The sequence below is a fragment of the Phoxinus phoxinus genome (assembly GCF_949152265.1).
Source record: "Phoxinus phoxinus genome assembly, chromosome: 17".
NCBI lineage: Eukaryota > Metazoa > Chordata > Actinopteri > Cypriniformes > Leuciscidae > Phoxinus > Phoxinus phoxinus.
Window position 1 is genome coordinate 3,585,745 of NC_136892.1, and position 17,893 is coordinate 3,603,637.

The following is a 17,893-nucleotide window of genomic DNA, read 5'->3' on the forward strand; positions in this document are numbered from 1 at the left end:
AACAACATTAAAAACATCACATAGACATATAAACAACATTAAAAACACCACATAGACATATAAACAACATTAAAAACACCACATAGACATATAAACAACATTAAAAACACCACATAGACATATAAACATATAAACTACATTAAAAACACCACATAGACATATAAACAACATTAAAAACACCACATAGACATATAAACATATAAACAACATTAAAAACACCACATAGACATATAAACATATAAACTACATTAAAAACACCACATAGACATATAAACAACATTAAAAACATCACATAGACATATAAACAACATTAAAAACACCACATAGACATATAAACAACATTAAAAAACACCACATAGACATATAAACAACATTAAAAACACCACATAGACATATAAACAACATTAAAAACACCACATAGACATATAAACAACATTAAAAGCTGGATTTTCACTACAGGGGGACTTTGATGATTTTGAAACATTACTTTTAATCAGCAAAAATGAATTACATTGTTCAAATGTGACAGTAAAGACATTTATACAAAATATTTCTATTTCAAGCAAATTCTGTTGTATACAGTTATATAGTGTATACATACTGAGAGGTTCGTAGGACTCAAAAACATCCATTTGTAAAAAGCACAATCAATGAAAGTCTTGCATAAGGTCCATTAGTCACATTTTGTAATGTTTCTCTGACAGGTTGAAAAGTTGGAGACTGAAAACGGAAAGCTGCAGCAGGAACTACAGGACTCGAGAGATCAGAATGAACTTCTGGAGTTTCGCATACTTGAGCTGGAGGTTTGAGCTCTATCTCTGTCCACAAATATTCACCTTTTAACAAGATGTGATATAGCCTAAGCCTCATGTGTACCGAGAGTGTGTCGGTGAAGTTTCAGCTCAAAATATCCCACAGATCAGTTATTATACCATGTTGTCCCATTTTTGAGTGGAAGGAAAAACATGCTGTTTTCGTGCATGTGTCTTTAAATGCAAATGAGATGATGCTCCGCCCCCTTTCCAGAAGAGGGCGGAGCCTGTACAGCTCGTGCCTCGGATACATGGTCACACTCACATGACATTGCATTTTCTGGGCACACACATCCGAAGTAAACTGCCAAAAACACACAGAGCTTATAAACACAGTCGTTATGTCTATGAATGTAAACAGCAGGGAAAGAAATCACGTGTGTATATCAGATCTGTGTATTAAAGTAAAAGCAGCGTAATATACACTACCTACTGCTATATATGCTGTAAACATGACCCAAACAACAAAAGAAAAACAGAAAATCCCTCACTGCTCTCGACTGAATAACTTTAGTATCTTTAATGAGAATATATTTCTTACTTGAATGCTCTGGCGAGGAGATAAACATGGCGGACTGTTTGCAGCTCACTGAGGGGCGGGGCTAAGCTAATAGGGCGGAGTCTGTCTGCAATCATGGACGGGGCTTGTGACGATGTGATGTCATATTGGAGCACATTCCTGAACAGCTCATTTTGGGACACTGTTTCAGATTTATGAGGAAAGTAACAAACTGAGTGAATGGATTTTTTACCATGCGGACAAATGTTCAAAAACAATATAAAACTGCATATTTTGCATAATAGGTCCTCTTTAAATTGCAACTTAAAACTACACTGTGTAATTTAAGTTGATTCTTCGCAAAAAAACACTTAGTTCTTTCAAAATTATATGTGCTCAATAATGTATAATTACTTCTACCAACTAATCAAGTATTCTCGTAAGCGTAGAATCTGCCATTAATAATACGGGTGAGCTGCTCGAATGGCGGAAGCCATGTTGCGCCTCCATCTTGAAAATACATTTGCCAAAGAGGGACACACGTGGAAATTCAAGCTTCGCCTTTCGTGTTTTTACACTCAGTGGCGCCGTGACGAATGCAAGTGGAGATTACTCGCGACTGCCGGCAGATTTGAAATAATACGGCCACCGTAGGAGTTAAAACGCCCTCGGAGTGGGAGGGGCTAGAGAGTAATATTCAGCTGGTAGTCATATACAATTTCACCGCTAGATGGGAGTAATTCCTACACAGTGTAGCTTTACAATACATACAAGTTTGTGAGAAACTCAGAATTTAATTGTTTGAGCAAGTATTATATATCATACAGCATGAAGTTTGCACAGCTCTTTATTTATCTGTAAGTAAAACATGGAAAGGAAAGCTCATACTTCCATGGATAGTTGATGTGCCAAAAATGCTCCCTCTAACAAAAACACTCTTTGTCTCTCATCTCGTTTTACATTCCCAAATGCATGCATCCACCTAGTGGTGGAAGTACAGAAATGCAACAGCCTTCTGTAATTAAAGGATAATTCCGGTATTTAACACCTTGAGTCTATATTGTAGTTTGTTTTGGATGAACAAGAGTGGTGGACAACATTTTTTTGACAATGGTTCCTCTCTCGAGTTTTTGACTATAAAAGAATTGGCCATGGACCCATTTAACATTGGAGTCAATGGGCATGTCCGAAAATGTCATTAAAACAGCCAATAATGTTCGTTTACAAAACTGTTAAACTCACCGAGTGGTTAGTGGTGTTCGTTGATGATTATAAACAATATATCGTCGCGATATATTTGATTCCAATCCGTTTATTTTGCTATAGTGGAACTATTTTGCAGACACTTCACAACCGTGTAACTTCCGCTCAATATTTGAATCTGAAGCGTTAGCACACTCCCGACCACTTGATGGCGATAACCGATGTCTATGTCTCGCGGGACACTCACGGTCACAGTCGAGTTCAACTTCATAATACAAGTAACAATGAAGGTTTTGTTTGTTTATTTGGCTTACTCTCCCGGAGCACAGTTGCTCTGCTCGCTAGCCTTATGAGAAACGGAAGCGAGCAAAAAGATTACATCGACCAAATGTAAACAGCCCCCTTTCCGTTTCCGGTAGCGCATTTATATTAACGAGCACTCAGTCCTTCAACAGAATTCAATGGGATTTTACAAAATGACGAATAAAACACGACAGAAACTGTATTTCGCAACACTTTTTGTTTCTGGAACATCAACTAACACCACTAACCACTCGGTGAGTTTAACAATTTTGTAAACGAACATTATTGGCTGTTTTAATGACATTTTCGGACATGCCCATTGACTCCAATGTTAAATGGGTCCATGGCCAATTCTATTATAGTCAAAAACTCGAGAGAGGAACCATTGTCAAAATGTTGTCCACCACTCTTGTTCATCCAAAACAAACTACAATATAGACTCAAGGTGTTAAATACCGGAATTATCCTTTAAATGATCTATTATTGTGGACAGTATAGTGGAGACATTAGACTGGAGTGCACATGATAATGCTGTTGGTGTGGTGGTGGTGTGTGTAACGTGTGTTTGATGTAATCTGTCAGGAGCGTGAGAGGAGATCGCCTCCGTTTAACCTTCAAATCCATCCTTTCTCTGAGGGAGTGAGTGCACTACAGATCTACTGTATAAAGGAGGGAGTGAAGGTAAGTATGCATTCATGAACTGCCTCTTTGCTTTTAATAACAGTAAGAACTCATGAGCCGGTTCTGCTGTCCCCTTCTCTCAACAGGACGTGTGTATACCAGACCTCATCAAGCTGTTGGATATACTCGGGGATAACGGGGTACGTCACACACCACAACATTCATCTTTCTGTCATAGGCTAGATGATGAGCAGTTGTAGTGTAAATGCACAGTATGTGTTTCTGGCTTTACACAGAACTTGAGGAATGAGGAGCAGGTGGCCATTATTCAAGCGAGCACTGTGCTGTCTCTCGCTGAGAAGGTACGTGGGTTCAGGATATTTAAGTACACTAGAGAACCAAAAACAGTCTGACTGTCATTACATTTACTTTTCTTTACATATACATATGCATACACATTTACTTTTCTCAATCTGTTAGTAAAGGACAATAATAACACTGGTCTACAGCCAAAGGGCTTCTGAAATAAATGTCAAACTTTACTAATTCGAAATGAAAATGATGCTTAAAATTGTTGATTGGCTCTAGTTTTCAAGATATGCTATTGGGTGAGTATACGACCCTTGACTTGGGAATGGCGAAGGATAAGTGAGTAATAAAGGGGAGGGATCTCAATTGAAATCAGAAATTACTAAAATACATCTTTGACTACACTGTAAAAAAATGATTGGGATTTTAACGGTAAAAAAACTGTAAAAGTGCTACTGTGAAAAACTGTAAATTGGTTAACAGAAAGTTTCCTTACTATTTACGGTAAATTACTGTGATAGATCTAATGGTACATTTAATGTAATTTTACTGTAAAATACCGTTAAATTTAGTGAAAAAGAACTAAAAGAAGAAGTACAAATAACATTGTATAATTTTCAGGGAAAAAAAACGTAAATTGACATTCCCACAATTCCCTGCGTGACACTTCAAAGTTTATGTTTTTTTAACAATGTTTCTTCATAGTTTTCTAATTATTTATGTACATTAGGGTTTTATGTTACATTTAATGTTGTTAAATTAATGTTTATTGCATTTAAAAAATTTCATCAAGTTACCATGGTGGTGTTTAGTGTTTGTGTGAATGACACTGTGCAGCTTTTGTATATTAGTATTTACTTACTTGAGGAAGAGATGCTTGTGATGAGCTGTGATTGAACATGTGACTCTCATTACTACTGTGATTATTGGTTGTAAGTGTATGGAACAAAACAGATATAAATACTTCAATAGGTCAGTAAATTAACATTATATCAGATAATAAAATGCGGTTTATTGCTGTAAATTTTAAGCAAAGTCTGTAAAACCTAAAATGTTGCTACCGTATTTTTTACGGTAAATTTCTGGTAACCACAGCTGGCAGTTTTTTTTTATTATTTTTTTACAGTGTAGACCCATGAATAAATCTATGACTAGGTTTGGGCAGGACTTTTTTTGAGGCAAAACAATGAATGATGCAATCTGAAGCTGGTATGAATTGCATTGTGGTATTCCTAGAAGTCACGGATGATGCAATCATAACGAAGCTTACATCACTCTGCTGAACTAATGCAGTGTAAAAGTAAAAAAAAAAACATAAAAACTTGGCCAAAAAATGGATTAAAAACATTAAAATAACATAATAAATAGCACATTTTATTTCTGAAGCTGACGACTTCTTGAAAATTGTAGACCAGTGTAATGATTTGCAATGAGGAGATGACAGAATGTGTGTATTCTTGTCTGTGGTTTAGTGGATTCAGCAGATTGAAGGAACAGAAGCAGCTCTGCATCAGAAGATGATGGACCTGGAGATCGAGATGGTACAAACAACAAGTCTTATCTTTACACATTACTTGTTTTACATACAGTACCGGTTAAAAGTTTGGACACATTTTAGAATAATAAAAAAGAACCATTTTGTTCTTATTTAATGACAACCAATGTAATTTTTATACCCATGTATGCCACTTTACTATCCACTTTGAATCATTAATTTATAAATAAATTAAATATATAATAATATAGCTGCAAGCAGCGATTACGGGCCCAAGCCGGTGGCACCGCCACCCTGGTGCCTTTAGTTACACTAAAGGCACCGGGCTGGCGCTGCCACCGGCTTGGGCCCTCCATCGCTGCTTGCAGCTATATTTATATATATATATATATATATATATATATATATATATATATATATATATATATATATATATATATATATATAAAAAGCCGCCACCCCGTTGCCTTTCGGGTTTCTGTGCACGACGGGCAATAACGTAACCCCGCTTTGACTGTCGAGAAGAAGTCTGCTTTAGAGCTTGTATCAGTGTGAGTCTTTCTGCTCCCCTCCAAACACACACAGAAAAGGGGGGGGCTGTCTGTGTGTGTGCCCTCCCTCCCTCCCTCCCCACACACACACACACACACACACGCACACACACACACACACACACACACACACACACACACAGAGAGAATGGCAGGGGGAACTCTGTCAGAGAGAGACAAAACCACATTCAAACCAAAATATCTGACTTCCTGTTGGTCGGAGCTAATGACTGTAAATGAGAAAGTTGTCCGGATCGATAAGCACAATATACAGACCGAGTTTTGTGACTGTAGGTAAAAATAACCCCACCACTTTAGTCAAAAGTATCTTGAAAGTAACACACTTCCTGCTGCCAGTTGGTGGCGCTATAACTTTGACTCACAATAGTCACATCCATGTGATCGCCCTCTTACAACAAACACACTGCTGAAGTTTCATCAAGATCAATAAATGTATGAAGACGTTGTAACACATTGTGTTTTTCTTTTCTCGCCATAACTTCATTTCCTCGCCACGGCCAAACCATTCGAGATATCAAAAATCCGTCCGCAATTTAGCGTCCTCAATGTCTTTACTTCATGCTGACCGAGTTTGGTGGCGATAGGATAATGTTTCTTGGAGGAGCATATCAAATTCCAGGGGCATGCGTTTTCATACAACCCATAATAGCCGACTTCCTGTTGGACTGGCGTAAAACTTAGAGCACGAAAGTTGTTCGGCCCGATGATATCTAAATGTGTACCGAGTTTCATACTTATTCATGCAAGCGTGTTTGATATATGGACAAGTGTTCGAATCCCATTCCAGGGGGCGCTGTCGAGCCCCTATGCCACGCCCAGGTACCAGCTTCAACCCGGCCCTGATGGCCGTGGGTTCTGACCTGTGTGCAAAGTTTGAAGAGTTTTTGAGCACGTCAAGTGCCCCATAAGTGCCCGAGAAGTCGCACACAGCAGAGAAAGGATTAACAAAGCCCCCCTCCTCTCTCACACACACAGACACTGAGAGAGACTGGCAAAATTCTCAGATCTTCTCCCATTCAAACCAAAATATCTGACTTCCTGTTGGTCGGGGCTAATGAGTGTAAATTAGAAAGTTGTCCGGCTCGAGGAGAACAATATCCATACTGATTTTTGTTACTGTAGGTAAAACTAATACCCCATTTTTGACTAAAGGTGGCGCTACTGAGCCCCTCACCACGCCCGTTTCTGAAACGTTGCACGTATCTACTAGCTTAAAAATGTAATGTGTCTGTTGAGTTTCATGCAATTTCAAGCATGCTAAGAGTCTCAAAAACATCAGAAAAAAATATTAAAGTTTGATGCGTTGCCATGGCAACAGTATTTAAGATATCAATAATCCTTTCACAGGTCCACATCTGCCGTGTGTTTACATTATACAGATGAAGTTTGAAGCAAATCGGGTAAAAATAAGAGGGTGATTTTAAAGCATTTTGAAAGTGACACACTTCCTGCTGCCAGTTGGTGGCGCTATAACGTTGACTCACAATAGTCACATCCATGTGATCGGCCTCTTACAATGAACACACTGCTGAAGTTTCATCAAGATCAATTAATGTATGCAGAAGTTATAACACACTTCCTGTTTCCAATATTCGCCATAAATTCGTTTCCTCGCCACGGCCAAACCGTTCGAGATATCAAAAATCCCCTGGCAATTTATCATCCTCAATGTCTTGACTTCATGCTGACCGAGTTTCGTGGTGTTTGGATTAATTCTCTAGGAAGGAGTATTTCAAATGCCAGAACATGCGTTTTTGAACTACCCTAAATAGCCGACTTCCTGTTGGGCTGGCGTAAAAAGTAAAAGCACGAAGGATATATGAACCGATGAGATCTATAAGTATATCGATTTTCATATTATTACATGCAAGCGTGTTTGATTTATGGACCAAGTTTTCGGACCCCGTTCCAGGGGGCTCTGTCGAGCCCCCCTGCCACGTCCGGGTCCCAACTTCAGCCCGGCCCTAATGGCCGCGGGTTCTGACCCATGTGCAAAGTTTCAAGAGTTTTTGAGCACGTTAAGATACCCAAAAGTGCCCGAATAGTCGTAAGAAAAATAATAATAATAATAATAATAATAATAAGAATAATAATAATAATCCGAAGGAAAACAATAGGGCCTTCGCCTTTTCAAGGCTTGGGCCCTAAAAATGTGAGAAAAAGTAGCTCATTAACAGTCGCGCCACTGGCTTCGCTCCGTCCTCGCGGCTTGCGGCCCGGCCCTGCTTCACACACAGTTTTTATATACAAAACCAGTGTCAAACATTTAGACATAAGCCTTCAGATTAAACCTTTAAGATTTGAGTAATGTAAATTCAGTCAGGTAGAAGTGTACAGTACATAACATTAATCTGATGAACAAATATTTTTTAATGTGTAATTTGAACGAATTCCTCTGTTTAAAAAAACAAAACATAAAAAAAAAGACATTTACAGTTATGAACTAAGCAAAATATGTTGCTGCAGATTTATATTTGCATTAGTGATCTGCACAGACCACTCAGATATGTGTTACTTGGCTCTGGGAGTTCACGACTCAACTTGTTTAAAAGGTAAATGGAAAATCTATCATTGTTATTCTTTCACTAACAGTAGCTTTTTGGTGAACTGAACTTTTAGGGGTTGCATTATATGTAACGAGTCTATCAGTTTAATTAAGTTGTTGAATTAAGTCGTTTAATTTGGCACACTCGGACTAATGTTTTAATGGCATCTACAACATGCTTATTAAAAGCACTGACGGTTGACTTGCAGGAGATGTTCTGCAAACAAAAGGGATATCTGGAGGAGGAGCTGGACTACAGGAAGCAGGCGCTGGACCAGGCTTATATGGTAAAATATTCATCCATTTTCAGACTTTTATGAACTTATGAACAATTACTATGATGTTCTGTTTTAGAAAGTGACATATAGACCCTTTTACAGCCCATGTGATCAAATAGTTGCGCGCGCATTTTGGCAACGGGATTGGTGTTGTTCCCCACTGGCTCTAACGTGTTAGCAACTCCAAAAGTTTATCAAAACGATTTCCCAGCATCAAAATGTCTGGTTGTTGCGTTTACGGTTGCACTAATCGATATTCCACCAAGGGGCTTAAGTTTTGTAGGATTCCGACAGGATCACGGCCGTTTCAGAAGAACCGGCAGCGCCTGTGGCTGCAGGCGATTAAACGTGTTGATTGGAGCGAGGACATAATAAAAAATGCATAATAAAAAATTGACACGCTGCTGATTCTCGCCATACTTCCGTTGCCAATATGCGTGCGCATACGTTGCAACGTCATCATTGTGTACAAACAGTAAAAGGGTCTATATTGTGTTCATTTTAATTTTTTGGGTTTTCGAGACTGTTAGAAAGACATAGCGGTAAAATCTTCATCTGCTTATGATGTACCATTTTTAGTGTTTTTATATGACTTTTAATTTGGTAGTCAAACAGATTTTCATCATAGTGCCATGAAAGGGTTGTATATTGTCAAAATTCACATGGACCAGTTCAACGGCAGCCAACAACGTTTTCTTTCTTCCAAAGTGTATTTTGGCACTACTGTATATTTTCTGCATTGGTGCTCTAAACCATGAACCAAACCAACCATTATTTGATTTTAATCCAAATATGAAAAACTATATAGTCCCACTTTTATATTGTATCTTTAAATACAATGTACTAACATTTAAATTAATCATTTGATAGACTGCACTTGTGTACATACATGTTTTTGTTTTTACATTGTACAATATTCAGAAAAATACCTGTATGTAATAATTAATTTCTGTAATTACATCTATATTTACACTGTTAACCTTCCCTTACCCTTAAAGTGTTAGTTAAGAGTTGGTTGGGTGAACACAAATTAAAATACTGTCATAATTGACACACCCTCATGACGTTCAAAACCTGTAAGACTTTCGTTCATCTTTGAGAAACAAATTAAGATATACTGTATATCTCCATTGACAGTCAACGCAACTAACACTTCATAAAGAGATCGTAAAACTTATCAGAATTAATCAAGCGTTTTAGTCCAAATTTTCTGAAGAGACTCGATCGCTTTATATGATGAACAGATTTAATTTAGGCTTTTATTCACATAACCAATGAGGTTTGTTCTTGCACATCAAGCAAGTACGTTTGAGCTTCTGTGTATGTTCACTGATCAATGTTTATATGTGAATAAAAGCCTAAATTAAATCTGTTCATTATATAAAGGTATTTAGCCTCTTCAGAAATGTTGGACTGAATTGGACAATTAACATGGATTAGTTTTATGAACTCTTTAGGAAAGTTTTGGTAGTCACGTAGAGTGTCAGTGCAGGGACAGAGATCTCTCAGATGTCATTGAAAATATCTTAATTTGTGTTTCGAAGATGAACCAAAGTCTTATGGCTTTGGAACGACATACGGGTGAGTAATTAATGACACTTTTGACTCATTTTTGGGTGAACTAACTCTTTTAAACCTAACATGTCCCTCAGCTTAACCGTATCCCACTTCAAGAACAGCAAAAGTATTTAGCAATACAATAAGTACATTATACCATTCAGTCAGTAAATTTATTTTGATGGTCCACTTTAGACATTCTACTAACTATAAGTAACTTTGCAACTATATGTCAACTAACTCTCATTAGAGTATTAGTGGACTGTTTAATATCTACTTTCTCTTTATTTTGATTCTCTCCAATAAAAATTCTACTGACCATAGCCACTTTCAAAAATGTAACCCTGGATCACAAACCCAGTCTGGAGCCGCACGGGTATATCTGTGGCAATAGCCAACTATACATTGTATGGGTCAAAATTATAGATTTTCCTTTTATGCCAAAAATCATTAGGATATTAAGATCATGTTCCATGAAGATATTTAGTAAATTTCCTACCGTAAATATATAAAACATGTATTTTTGTGAGTGAATGCAGCACAATCGTGAACATAAATGCACAACTTTAAAGGAGATTTTCTCAATGTTTAGATTTTTTTGCTCCTCAGATTCCAGATTTTCAATAGTTGTGTCTCGACCAAATATTTTCCTATCCTAACAAACCACACATCAATGGAACGCTTATTTATTCAGCTTTCATATGATGTATAAATCTCTATTTCAAAAATGTGACTTGTTTTGTGGTCTTTGGGTCACGTATAGTATAAAGTATAGTGTATATACAGTATATACTTTATTGTAGAGGTCGACCGATAGTGGATTTTACCGATAACGATAGCTAGGTTGGGCCATACTTGCCGATAACCGATTAATGAACCGATAGTTTCTAAAATTGATACTGGATAAAAACAAACATAACACTCCAAGTAAAACAGTGCTGAACTTTATTATAAAATAATAAAACTGTATTGAACCATGAAAACATGCTAAATGAAATAAATATATAAATGTGAATAAATATTTAAGTCAATAAAAGACATTCATTCAAACTGAAACAAAAAGTAATACTCTAAATAACAAATAAAACCAGTTACATTCAAAATGTAACTATTTAACTGTTCTTTTCAAGCCAACTTAATTAATAAAAAAGTAACTAAATTTGTATTAAAGTGAAGATGAAAAAAAATAATAACCGAAATCGAATGCTTTTCTGATTCGTTTATGTTTCTGTCGGCTGTATGAACATATCAGTTTGCTTACGTCTCTAGCTTTAAATATGCAACTTCTCTGCATATTAAGTGCATAAAAGAGACCAGGTGGATATGAACTAATGCAAATAGAGGTAACAATTGTGACATTAAACATTCGGGTGGGACTTACGTTTATTTTTGTCAGTGTTTTAACCGCTTGAGGTAGGCTACTACTAATGTTAGCGTCCTCTCTGCCTCGAAGGCAAACAAACATACTGTTGTGCTGTTCTTTCTCTACTAATGCAGCATTTAGTCAACAAATTAATCACTTTATAATGATATGACAAAATGTACTGTATACATACATTTGAGCTGTCGGTGCTTTAAACGCGCATCTGATGTCAGCGCTCTCCACGCAGCATGTGCTCTCAGTGCAGCACGCAGCATCACGCGTCGAAATAAACAACACGAGGCACGAGTTTTTATTACACCTCTAGAGGCCGCTCTTGTACTGCATCATGCCAGCAGACCCTTCTCAGCTCTTTACACTGTGTAATGAATGACAGCGCGCGCTTCTCAGCCGCTCCAGCAACGGACGCAACCAGGAAATACTATCGGTATATATTTTTGCCGATAACGATAGTTCCACCAATCAACTATCCGTGCCGATTAATCGGCAAAACCGATGAATCGGTCGACCTCTACTTTATTGTAATTTTTTTAAATGCAATGCAAAAAAACCTTACAGTTGCAATATGTAACTGTACCTGTGTGTGTGCAACAGCAAATCCAGGAGCTGGAGGCTACTCTGTACAACGCGCTGCAACAGGATAAAGTGATCAAGTACGGAGAGCCTCTGGACGAGCTGCAGAAGGACGAGCTGCGCTCGGCCGTGGAGAGACTGCGCAGACAGATGCTGCGCAAGAGCCGAGAGTACGACTGCCAGGTTCTGCAGGAGCGCATGGAGCTGCTCCATCAGGCCCATCAGGTACTGCGCACAACACACACTTTCTTTCCAAAATGCATGTGCCATACTTTCAAAGAGACAGGCCAATGAATCCTCATGATGAAAACATTATAACTTTAAGTTTATCATGGTAAGTAATCATATAAAGGTTTTTTTCTTTCTTTTTTTTTCTTAAAATTTGTAAGGACTGGAGGAAAATCTAGGAGACCCAGTTGCTCTGTGATGTGGTTGAGGGCATTTTGCTGGCATGACTAAATGTATGTATCAAATATGATACATCAGGCTTTTGAGGAGTGTTTATTTGCACATCCCTCAATCATCATTGTATTCGTCATCTGCAGTGTGTGTGTGTGTGTGTGTGTGTGTGTTGTAGCACGACCCACTGATTAATAAATGATACATTGTTGAAGAAATGTCCAAATGCAAGAAGAAGAGCACAGACAACATGAAGTGATCCACTGAACTCCCTCAGGAACCTCAAACTGCGACCGTATACGCTTAATATGATATTCAATAAGAGTCAGATGTGTGTTGTTGCTTCATTACTGATATAAACAATGACATTTCAGTATCGTTTAAAATTATTCTATTGACTTTTCAAGGAACAAGGTTACAACTTTACTACAACAAAACCTAAGCGAGTGATCATCATGAAAACGGCCGGTAACACTTTACTCGAAGGGGTGTGCGTAAGACTGAATATGAAGGAAGTTTTATGCATGTTTATGACAACTGTCAATTGACCGTTGGCAAAGACCCGCCCCCCTTAGTTACTGTTGCTATGTCCAACAAGCTACATCGCTCTCACACACACACCATGTTCTCACGCAGTGAAAAACACATCGCGGAGCAGAGACACTGACAACACACTGACAGTTTAGGACAGACCAGTTTACTTTTCGGTTACTTTTGATATTAAACGTATTAAACAAAGTCTCACCTTTCAAATTTGGATTTTTTTTTTAAAAGAAATGTAAACAATGAATAGCGTTTTGTGGCTCTTTAATGTGTGTGTCAGATCGCTGTGTCGCCTCAGTTAAAGCCGCTCGTGAACCGATCATCTCTTCCTTCTAGTTCATTTATAGCATCAAATAAACATGAATGAACATCAGAAGGAATGTTGTTTTAACCGCGGAAAGACGTCAGTACACTCCGCTTCTCAAGCTCAAATCCTCCAACGTTAATCTACTAACTCTCCTGACTGCTTTGTCGGACAAAAGCAGATCACCTGTCAATCAAACTCCCTGCGAAGGGTCAATTATGACATTTTTAATGCAAATATGACATAGTTTGAGATGTCTTTGTTATGACAACTTGACATTACTAAGACAACATAAACTGTCATAAATATGTAGTAAACATGACATAGCAGATTAATGATCAATAATTAATCATCAAACTTGATCAACTAATGATCAAACTTAAGAAACGACTTAGCTTCAGTAGTTAAGAAACTACATAATGTCATTAAATTACCGTTTAATGACAAATTAAATTTGTACCACTGTAGTTGAGGTCAAGAAACATATTCATGACACAGTTATAATGTCCTCATGACAGCCAATGTCAAAACCTCCACATGACAGTTTAATGTAATGTTAACCCATAAAGCTAAGTGGTTTCTTAAGTTTGATCATTAATCTGCTATGTCATATTTATGACAGGTTATGTTGTCTTAGTAATGTCAAGGTGTCATAACAAATACATCTCAAACAATGTCATATTTGCATAAAAAATGTCATAATTGTTGTCAGTTGTCATAAACATGCATAAAACCGTCATGTCTTGATTATGAAGGTGTCATGTCAGTCTTACACACACCCCTTCAAGTTAAGTGTTACCGAACGGTCTCTCTCAGAGTCATCTATTCAGTTTATTTAACTATTCAGTCGATTTATAAACTGTTTTTTGGGAAACATTAGAGGGCATTATACCATCAAACAATAAACAAATGGAAATATCGCTGCAGTATTTCCCAGTCACTGATGAATGCGAGTGAAATGCAGTGATAATCTGTAATGCAGACACTATAAAAGGCAGTTAATGTGTATACAAACCTCTCATACTGGTTTAATGTGTTGGTTTTGTGTGATGTGTGTCAGATGCAATCGCTGTTATATACAGAAGAGGGCAGCAAATGATCAGGAAATACCAAATATAATACCAAAGCATATAATAAAACCCACATCTTTTCAGTTGTGTTTGTGATTTCTATGATTGATCTCTGTGATAACACTGTGACCTCTGACCTCAGCTTCACAGCGAGATCACTGAGCGATAATAACGTATTGAGATGATCACACTGATATGAGTGTTTCTGTCAACGCAGAGGATCCGAGACCTGGAGGATAAGACTGACATTCAGAGGAGGCAGATTAAAGATCTAGAGGAGAAGGTATGGCGGACGTATAACATCTGTGGTTACTAGCGGACTAAACCAATGATTTACAGAAGATGATCTGTCAGAATGATCATGTCTTCCATTGTTTGTTCTAATATTTAAGGGATAGTTCACTTTAAAATTAAAATTGTCATATTCTCACCCTCAAGTTGTTTCAAACCTGTATGAATTTCTTTCTTCTGCTGAACACAAAGGAAGATATTTTGAAGAATGTCAGTTAACTGGTCCCATTGACTTCCATAGTAATTTTTTTTCCTACTATGGAAGTCAATGGGACCAGTTAACTATCTGGTTACCGACATTCTTCAAAATATCTTCCTTTGTGTTCAGCAGACGAAAGAAATTCATACAGGTTTGAAACAACTTGAGGGTGAGAATATGACAATTTTTCATTTTAAAGTGAACTATCCCTTAAATATTGCTAATTTTCCTGGCTGTAACCTTAATTAATACCCTTTCTTTCTTTCTTTCTTTCTTTCTTTCTTTCTTTCTTTCTTTCTTTCTTTCTTTCTTTCTTTCTTTCTTTCTTTCTTTCAGTTTCTATTTCTCTTTTTATTCTTCTCTCTTGCCTTTATTCTTTGGCCTTGATGTCTGTGACATCTCCTGCAGAGGTGAGTGCAGACTCTTCCTTGTGTTCAAGTGTTTATGAGTATAATCAGTTCAATATAATTGATTCAGACCCTGACTGAGACTACACTGTAAACAAATATTTTCATTATTTGTTATCACAACTTTTTATCTTTTGTCAAATCAACCTCGATAACTAATGTGTGAAGATAACATACATGTTTATTAAACCATTCTTCTTCAATGTATTAACTCACATTTTTTAATTACAATGAACTCAACATGTTAAGGCAACAAGGTAACTTGCTTTTTTAAGTTAGACCAACTTTTTTTTTTTTACAGTGTAGTATTAGGGGTTCATGAGTCACTAGCTGAGTACGCTAATAAGGACATTACATGAATCATGACCTTTATTTATTGTTTACTTATTTGCCAGCAGTTAAAACCATAATTACTTGCACATTGGTATTTCAGCATCCATACTTTCTTTAACTCTGTGGTCCTGTTCATCCGTCGGTCAAAAATGACCGTTTTTTATTTCAATGAAATTATTGTACTCTTTTAGTTTGACAATGTTTTTTATTTAATATTTTGTATTTTTAGGGGATTTTTATGGTACTAAATTATATTCATGCAATAGTTATAATCCATTTATTCACTTTTTGAGCATGGACCTGAAAATTTCATTTCCAACTTAAACCAATTTTGTTTGGCTATCAAACGGTTCCACTAGACGAAAATAGCTTCCCAGTGTGTGTGTGTGTGTGTGTGTGTGTGTGTGTGTGTGTGTGTGTGTGTACACAGCAAGTGCTAAAACATTTACCAAATTTCATACCATTCACGATGAAGTAAAAAAGACATGACCGAACATCACCAGAGGGTTAAATGATACTCCTATTATCCTGTGGATTCTATTTGGATTAATTTGAAAAAGCACATTTAAACATAACATATATGAGTAATAACTGTAGCAATAGATGAGTTGCTGCTACTTTACATGAACCCAAAGCAAACGATGCATTCTTCTGACATCTTGTATCACACTACTTGATTTATATACATACCGGTATATATATATATATCAACATTTTATAAAGAATTTATATATTTACATGCATTTATAAAATTACTGAAACATTTATTTTTTCACAATAGTTTGGAATCATTTTTGGACTTTTGGATAATATTGTTGATTAGTCCTGTAGGATTTGATTGGTCCAGGACAGTACGGTACGGTGTGTTGAACTGATCTGAGGTTTTGTCCTTGCGCACACAGGATTTGGAGCAACCTGGAGCTGTCGCATGCAACTGCAGTCGTCCGGTTGCCACGACTCAAGGTGTATTACTGGCTGTTTTGTTTTTGCTTGTGTAGAAGTGGGAAATTCACAGTTAATGACGATGGATTTTATTGGGATTATCCGCACTGGATTTGATCAAACCTCTGCGGAGAACCAGGACCGAATGCTTGAACTCACACGTACAGATCAATACAAGCGTGACAAAAACACAATCATCGACCCAACTGGAGGATCACGGATTATCTCTGCCATGCAGGGACCCGCCGTGATCTACCACAACCCCTTTCTTTCTCTCCGTCTCTCCTCACACACACTCACACACACACTTTGGGAAATGAAAAGCGAGATGGACGCCTTTGCAGGAGTGATGTGTGCTGACTCAGGGCCTGTTAGTGAGGTGACTGCCGCATCTCTGTGGTCAGGACCCCTGAGGAGAGGCGTCTTCCTCACTGCCGGAAAACTGAACGGACAAAGAGACAGATCGAGAGAGAGAGAGAGAGAGAGAGACACTACAAACCATCCACACTAGCAGTTTTTGTTTACCCGTAGACGACTGCAACCAACCTGCTGTTCAGTGGGAAAACTAATACTGACTAGCCTGGTTTTTAATATATTTATTTTGTATTGTATCGCGCCTCATTCCTCCATCACAAGCAACATTTTTTTATGTAAATGATTCTTAAAAACATAAATGCGTAAAGGTTTACTGAACACTGCAAAAAAGTGATCAGTTGACTTAAAGGTAGGGTAGGTCAGAATTGTCTAAAAAAACTTTTATTCAAATTTGTTTCAATTACCAATACATAATTAAAATGCAAGAACTCTGAAATAGAGAGTATATAAACTGAGTGACTCTAGTGTATTTAATCTTCAATAAACACAGCTCATTAATTCCATTCACTCCCAGCTAAAAACGGGTGTGCGACTGCGCGCACGTGGGCGGAGCCAGTAATAGCGGCGGTAGTCATGGCGACGGAGAGTGACAGTCGCGCAAGCCAATCACTTGTTTCGTCCCGGTAGGAATTAATGAGCTGTGTTTTTTGAAGATTAAATACATTATAGTCACTTAATTTGTATACTCTCTTTTTCAAAGTAATTACATTTTAATTATGTATTGGTATATAAAGACAGTTTAAGCCAATTTGAAGAAAAAAAGTTCTTTAGACAATTCTTACCTACCCAACCTTTAACTTAAAAATTTTTAGGAAACCTATGGTGGCCCGAGAGGTGCAAATCAAATCACAATCATAAAAACACAATAACAAATCCCAAAAC

The 17,893-nt window shown here is 37.3% G+C and overlaps 1 protein-coding gene across 3 annotated transcripts in view; it reads left to right on the forward strand.

Annotated features, from left to right (window-relative positions):
* Window positions 1-17,325, forward strand: part of jakmip2 (janus kinase and microtubule interacting protein 2) — a 49,549-nt gene extending 32,224 nt beyond the window's left edge. The window contains exons 13-22 of one of the 3 annotated variants that reach the window (XR_013794477.1): window positions 705-803; window positions 3,400-3,498; window positions 3,585-3,638; window positions 3,735-3,800; window positions 5,220-5,288; window positions 8,569-8,646; window positions 12,170-12,373; window positions 12,538-12,609; window positions 14,682-14,747; window positions 16,597-16,654. Coding sequence is in view for 2 of the 3 variants with exons in the window: in XM_079585091.1 (XP_079441217.1) it covers window positions 705-803; window positions 3,400-3,498; window positions 3,585-3,638; window positions 3,735-3,800; window positions 5,220-5,288; window positions 8,569-8,646; window positions 12,170-12,373; window positions 14,682-14,747; window positions 16,597-16,692 (831 nt within the window). In the remaining variant the exon portion in view is untranslated. Of the gene's footprint in view, window positions 1-704; window positions 804-3,399; window positions 3,499-3,584; window positions 3,639-3,734; window positions 3,801-5,219; window positions 5,289-8,568; window positions 8,647-12,169; window positions 12,374-12,537; window positions 12,610-14,681; window positions 14,748-15,290; window positions 15,365-16,596 lie in introns of all 3 variants that reach the window. The other 2 variants (XM_079585092.1, XM_079585091.1) reach the window with 2 other exon arrangements.
* Window positions 17,326-17,893: the final 568 nt, after the last annotated feature.